Source organism: Limulus polyphemus, unplaced genomic scaffold (genome assembly GCF_000517525.1).
Source record: "Limulus polyphemus unplaced genomic scaffold, Limulus_polyphemus-2.1.2 Scaffold4548, whole genome shotgun sequence".
Classification (NCBI taxonomy): Eukaryota; Metazoa; Arthropoda; class Merostomata; order Xiphosura; family Limulidae; genus Limulus; species Limulus polyphemus.
Window position 1 is genome coordinate 3,221 of NW_013670158.1, and position 7,587 is coordinate 10,807.

General features: G+C 35.5%; 1 protein-coding gene across 1 annotated transcript in view; it reads left to right on the forward strand.

The window, feature by feature from the left end:
- Positions 1 to 1,339: 1,339 nt before the first annotated feature.
- Positions 1,340 to 7,587, forward strand: part of LOC106471330 (SH2B adapter protein 1-like) — a 72,545-nt gene continuing 66,297 nt past the window's right edge. Inside the window, exon 1 of the mRNA XM_022399943.1 lies at positions 1,340 to 2,184. Coding sequence (XP_022255651.1) covers positions 1,453 to 2,184 — 732 coding nt within the window. The 5' untranslated portion in view covers positions 1,340 to 1,452. The remainder of the gene's footprint in view (positions 2,185 to 7,587) is intronic.

The following is a 7,587-nucleotide window of genomic DNA, read 5'->3' on the forward strand; positions in this document are numbered from 1 at the left end:
TGTGGAAAAGGTTTGTGGTTATTTTTGACATGATGAATTGTTTATTTCAGGGGAAAAAGTTTCACTGGCAAGGATTATACAATATTTGAAAGTACTTTGTACATCGTTTAGTTCTATATGCATTTAGAAGATAGTCTGGTAGGTCAGAGGTAAGTTCCGGACTCACAGTGCTGAAATCCGAGGTTTAGTTCCTGTCGATGGATAGAGTGCAGACAGACCATTGTGTAGTTTGAGATAAAAACTATACAAGAACAACAAAAACAAATACTGTATTTTTTGTAATTATATTTGAACACAAATGTTAAAAATAGTAAAATATATACTTCACGAACCCCAAATACAGTGCTGAAACATGCTCTGTGCACCAAAGTTTGTGTTAGAGCTTGGTTCCCCATTCCTGCACTTTTCGTTTTCTATTTGTACTTATTTCACGTTTTCCTTAGAACTTTTAGAATTGGATTTCGGATACAACACAGACAGACCATTGTGTAGCTTTGCGCTTAACAACAAACAGACAAATAATTTACTTTTGTTGGCACTAAAAATGAAATATGGGATTATGCAGTATAGCAGAGTGAACTAAAACTATACAAACACTCACCAAGAAGTCCCCAAAGGTCTAACTTGCGAAAATGAAAATTTTATGAAAGACATAGTGTTATTTATGTTGTGACCCGTTAATAATAATTTAAATTCAACTGTAATGCGCCAAAAGTACAAAGGAGGAGTTTTAAACTAAAATAATTCTGAAATTATACATTAAAGTAATCAAAACTCAACTATATTTATTGTCCTCACTTCAAAACATTTTACTTTCTTTCGTCTGAAAAGAAAATTACGGTGATAACAACACTGGTAGAATTTCGTCAATAAACCCACACGCGCGAAGTTGCCAACCAATACAAAGCAAAGAATTATACTTACCTATCTCTGTCAGTAATATACGTCTCTGATTGAACTTGTTTATGTCCTGAAGTGAAGATAATAATTACATGTTTAAAAAAAAATCGTTTACGTTTAAATATTTCCTTTTTCAAATTTAGTTGTGTCGATTGCATGATTTAAAAAAATTATTTTCCAAATTTTTGTTGAACTTCTGCTCAACTCCATTACCTCGGAGATAGAAAATACACTGTATATAAGGATTAAACGACCAGTTATGATAATATTTACCAAATCGATTACTGTAAAAAAATGTAGGCGTCCAATTAGAATTTTACATCTATATATTCCTTATTAGCCACCGTAGTAGGATTGTTAACCTTTGCGCATTCACCAGTGCGCATACAATTAACATTAACTTCTGATCAAAGCAAGCAACCTACATGTTCATCATGGCAGCAGCGGCAAGGACGGTCGTTGGTTGTTGTTGGATAAATACGTGCGTTTCCGGTGGATTATATTCGATATCAGAGTGTCTTTGTAGAGTAGAAATTTGATCTAAAGTTAGTGATGGCTACAGCAGCCATCGGAGAGAGTGAAGAAAAGTTAGCGTGGCAAGAATTTTGTGAAAAACATGCCAGACTGGTCGCGGCCGAGCTCGCCGCGAGCTACCGCTTGTTTCTCAATGAGCGTCCAAGCGTCGGAAAGAGAGTGGCAGCACAGGAGTTATCCCGGAAATTTGCGGACTTATTTCAAGAGTTCTTCGATGCTGAATTGAAAAGAAGAGAGGGAAACTCTGGTATTGTGGAAACTAGACGATTATCTAGCGTTTCTAACGGTCACGGAACCCAGGAAACTCCAACAAGCGGGCCTGAGAGTGTTAAGTTCCGGCCACCTAGACATAACGCGTCGCAAGAGAGCCTACGTGGTTTTGCTAGCCTTGCTAATCACGAAGATTATAGCGATCTTTCGGATCAAGAAATTGAATCACCAAAGGCACATCATAGACCGTTTTTTCGACGATTATCGTTTAAAGGATTAAAGAAAGGAAAAGGTTTGTTTCACAAACAACATTCAGATGAAGTGGAATTGTCTCACTCCCACCACGATCGAAGAACTAAAGTTGAGAAACCAAAGCTAACCAAAATCATTGTGGAATCTGTGAAGGAAGGAATTGTCAATTACCTCACCGGAGACAACCTGGATGGGAAACTGAAGTGGGAGAAATGTAGATTAGCGCTTGTCAAGACCACCGCAGGATACATGCTTGAGTTTTATTCTCCCCCCAAAAGTAAGTATATAGTATCACAAACATATTTTTGAAAGTTGTATTCATTGTTAAGATATCTAATATTAAACCAGAACTTGTGTCTATATATATATAACACTTGTAAGTTTTAATCTTGTTGTTCAGTCACTTAGTCTGGACGAAAGCAACATTAATTTAGAAATAAATATTCATCACTTGGTACTGAGTTATACCAGTTTCCACCCCTCATCAGTAACCATGGGCAAATCGAAAAAAAAAGTAAGCTTCTTCTGGCGGTGGACTGTACGTTATATGTACGGTGTTTTTAGTTGTATTTACTCAACACAATACTCATGTTATTAAACAGTTTGTCTGCTAAATAATTCAGAAGAATGAATTAGTAGCATCAGTGCTACATATTTTTCAGGTCCTATATAAATATAGGTTAACTGTGGTGAGTAAAATAAAGCCTGATATACCACACATTAGTTTATATGGACACCATTTAATCTTTCAGTTAAGAGCTAAAAGCTGTGTGTGTGTGTTGGAATTGAGTTTAATATACGAGGTTTATTACGTGACTCATGGTTAATGATTTCCGTTTAAAGTTACTCATCCGAGCCAGAAAGATTATCAATGGGTAGTAGTAGTGTTTGCATCTATCAACAGGGGAGAACAAAGCTGTTGTATGTGAAGAAAACAAAAGTATCTAATACTTTTAAAATGATCTTTAGTGACACACAGGAAAGTCTGCGAACTCGCATCGTTAAAAACCAGGTTTCGATATTCGCACAGCACAGATAGCCTATTGTGTAGTTTTGTGCTTAACAACAAACAAACACTACTCTTAAAAATTAGTGTCTTGACTAAATAATTCAGTTTCATTTGACAATAACGCTTAATGGTTTATGTTAGATTATCTGTTTTCCAGTAATTTTAGAACAGTTTTAACGGAAACTCGGTTTAACTGTAATTTTCAAACTTCAGAAGAACGGTGTAATTCTAGGAGAAAAATTCGCGAATTTAATTATTATTAGTAGTAGTATTAGTATTAATTCATTTTTCCGAATATTTTTTTAAAACCCTGTTACCTAGTGAACGAAGTCGAAAAATGAGACATGGGTCGTGCTTAACCGAAAACAGTGATGTTATATTTATTTTTTCTGGAATTGAAGAATGTCTTATAAACCAAAGCCTGCTTCTTTGATTCAATAACCCAGAAAACAACCGTGATAAATGTTACATTTTTCCACGTAAGATTTGCTTTCTGATCATGATTTTCTTTAAATTTCTCATTTAGTTATATGACTCTTGTTTGTTGTAATCTTCATTACTTCGTCCACCAGTTTGTGTTTACAGTATGGGCTGGAGATAACTGATTCTTACTCTCTAGCCATTAAATTCTAAGTGTAAAGTTTATGTATAAGAATGATCGATATATTTTACCCACTGTTATTTGCTCTCACTTTACAATAGTTAAAGTGTAACTTTTGAAACTTGTATCTGTTTCCAGACCAAATTTTTAAGCAATTGTCAGCATCCTGACCGAAAAAAAAAGACATTCATATACAAATGTAGACTATCTAATTATCACAGGTTGTTAGGTCAGTAATTCAGACTGTTTATCCGACCAAACTTGATGTTCAAAAAATACACAACTTTCTGTAATTTCTGCTTGTTATTTATTAGCAGATTTAGAATTTGTTTTTACCACTAAAGTTTGTGAGACGGATATCGTGATCATTTTAACAGTCAGACGGGAATAAAGGAATTTTAAACATGTGACGTTATAAAAAAATTACCGATTTACGTGACTTCATTGTGTGCCTATACAGTGTATGTAATGGAAATACCCTTCACACTACTTAGGGTGAATTAAATCAATTGCTCTTCGTTATTGGCAATTCGAAACCATACTAGATAGGACGCATAAAACATAACTTTGTACAATATTTATATACTATTTTACGTTTCCCTTTTTGACGCTCTCACCGGTTGTTCAGCGTAAAATCAGGTTTCAATTCCCGCTGTAAATAAAGCACAGATAGCTTATTGTATAGCTTTGCGCTTAAGAACAAAAGCAACCTTTTGTTCAATTTGGGACATGATGGTGAGTGAAACAAAATACGCGGCCTAGATAACTAATCAATGAATATTTGCTGTAAAATTCATATCAATGCTATAACTGTAGCTACCAGTTTGGCCCCCAATTTTGATTTCGTTCCTTTGAGTCGCACGCTGAATCCATTTTTGGCGGCACCTTTTTTATATTAGATATTATGACTTCTTGTCAATACACACCAAATAAGAAAGTGACATTTGATAGTAACCAATATTAACTTTAGGATCGCAACCCTATTATTCGGAACAGGCCTTTACTTTACAGAACCAACTAGATTCTTTTAAAATATATGGTGGTATTTTTCTAAAACAGTGTTAATAACTTCCGTTATTGTAACGACATGGAATTTAAATTAACAGCTTCTTGTCATAACCCTCATGCAATCGGTACAGCCGTATCAAGCATCATTATTTATGCTAATTGCTTAAGCTAATATCACGTGACGCTAAACGCTCTTTAATGAGGATAATTTCATAAAAGTTGGTAAATTTGTGCTGGCAATGAATAATCAATGACAACCGACCACTCCTATGATTCTTTTGAATACTTAGCTAGAAACTGGTTATCTAGTTTGCTTGGCCTAATCAATACTTATGTATCTGCACGTCCTTTAACCGTCTAGTTTTGCTGCTCTAAATCAGCCGTCTTTATTCCGAGTAAAAAAAAAAAACAGCTAAAAAGTGTCCACTTTCACTCTTAGGTGAAGCTGTGATAAAAATGTTAGACCGATAGCTTATGTGACTTTTTTGCGTAGGCGTGCGCATAAGTTTTCGTTAAATTTGAGCGGTTTTTGTTGAGCAATTTTACATATGTGGCTTATATTTACACCAAATGAGACTCCTAATTGTAGGTTGTAAAGATCTACCAGTGTACCAGATTTGAAAAAATTAAGTAGGTTTTTTTATCAAGTAAAGTTTGCGTATTTTTGTTTCGAAGAAGAAAAAAAAAGGAAACTCAATCAAAATTGGAGATGCTATATCTCCGGTATTTCGTAATGGATTACCTTGAAATTTGGTATGCGAAGTAAGAGTCCAGTAGAGCAGATCTACTAAAAATATGTGATAGTTTGGATTACCACAGTCTGAGCTACAGAAGGTGGAAAATTGATAAACTATCACTCCTGATAATAACACACAGTGTGTCCTGCAGTTTTTTTTTTTTTGTCTTGCCACAAGACACACTACTGTGTGTCTTGATCATTGATTGATTGAGTTATCTTAACCTCTAGACTTTCCCCTGCTGATTGGATGCCATCATAAACTTGTCTTCCAGCCATTACAGACTTCCTGCTGATTCTTAACCAGGACATCTGATGTAATAGGGAATCCGCTTATATTTATGCATTTATGTGATAACAGAAGAACAATTTTGATAGCTTCAAATACTTCACTATACTCTCCCCGATTTCTAATATGGATGCATGTAAACCACCAGTCTATGATTACGAAAATCAAAATCTGTGAACTGTCATATTAGGCATGATATAGACAAGTCAGAATATTGTAACTTGGCACGATCTGCACAGTTTGCTTTGATGTTACCATTTTCACCCTCCTATCTTTTCCAAGTGATGTCTTGCATGAAAAAGGCCATCTTTAATCTCCACGTTTTCCAGATGAATGGCCAGTCTGATCATGAGGTTCTGTCTTCCTGTTTCCTTCACGTTTGATCTTCTCTGTTTCATTAAGTATGTAATGTATATGTGTTTTCAAAATCGCGCAAAGCTAAACGAGGGCTATCTGCGCTAGCCGTCCCTAATTTAGCAGTGTAAGACTAGATGGAAGGCAGCTAGTTATGACCACCCACTGCCAAATATTGGGCTACTCTTTTACCAACGAATAGTGGGATTGGCCGTTACATTATAACGCCCTCACGGCTGAAAGGGCGAGTATGTTTGGTGAGACGGGGATTCGAACCCGCGACTCTCAGATTGCGAGTCAAGCGCCCTAACCACCTGGCCATGCCTGGTCAGTATGTAACGCCTGGCTAATGTGTTGCTGCTCAGTGTATTTCAAGTTGCATAATTAATTCTTGATTGCACCTTAAACGGAACTTCTAAAAATGTTACTTTTACTTTTTGTTTTCATGTTCATTCGTAGAATCATTTCTTACCCGCTACTGTTCTGTGGATTCGCTTGAAGAAATAACTCCATATATGTTGTCCAAACATTGCTGTAGTAAACATGTATATATAGATATCTATCTTTCTCCAGGTTCACTTCAAGAAAAAGCAGCTTTACTCTTGTTTTTCCAAATTCACAGTTTTTACACTTCTCCACATTCACAAGTGGAACAAACGATATTTTTACTTCTCTTTCATATTCTCGAGTAGGACAAACGACAACTTTACCCAGCTGCTCCACAGTCACGCGTAGAACAGACAATGCTACTCTTCTTCTCCACGTTCATCTTTGGAAGGAATATCTTGGGTGATCTTTTTTTTTCTCGGTTTACAATTTTTAGTTTTCAGTTGTTTTTTTTCTATCAAAATAATATTACAAACATTGTTTCTCTAAGATGCGAGAACAGATAATGATCGTGGGCTATGAGATCCTTCATGTTAGTTGTCGAAGTTCTGTTTGAACTTGGTTAACTGGATGACTTCTTCACCAATCGTATAATATGCTGAATCTTTATGTGTTTAGATATTTTAAAACCCACTAATTCTAGAGAGAGTGAGAGAACATTGTAAACGGCATAAATTAAGAAAAGGTTTCAAACTAATAACATAATTTAATAGGTATTTATAAGATAAGAACTAAACAGTTCAGAGAGGTTGTTAATAACGATAATTTTGATTCAACATAATTTTAAGAATTTGATTATTGTGTCTTTAACGCCCAGTCTGCAAGTTAGAGAGACTTGTTTGGTGGGCTGATTCCCAAATAAAGCTTTCTGGTACACTCTCTCTCTTTAAATCAGAGTGGAGATTTAAATTCTTTGCGGTATCTGGAATCTGAATTGCCCACCAATGTGGCCGAATTCGCGTTAGTCTTCCATACCCCATACAAATTACCGCACAAAACACGGTAGTTACAGCACATGTTGCGCAATACACTGTATATAGTTCCTCAGCTCTATAAAGCCGTTTTCTCCACGGTTTTCACGAGTCTCATCGACAGAGATGGTCGAGAAAAGTTCAACGAAGCTTACTTGCCGCTGTAAGGTGTTACGTATTACAATTTCGAATGGTCTGAAACCGAGCTAAATGATAATTTAAATTTAGTGGTTAAATATATGTCGATATATCTCCAGTTTATGATATTTGCCAACAAGATTAATACACACAGTTTTATTTTAATACAAATAGGTTTTAATATACAAACAACAATAC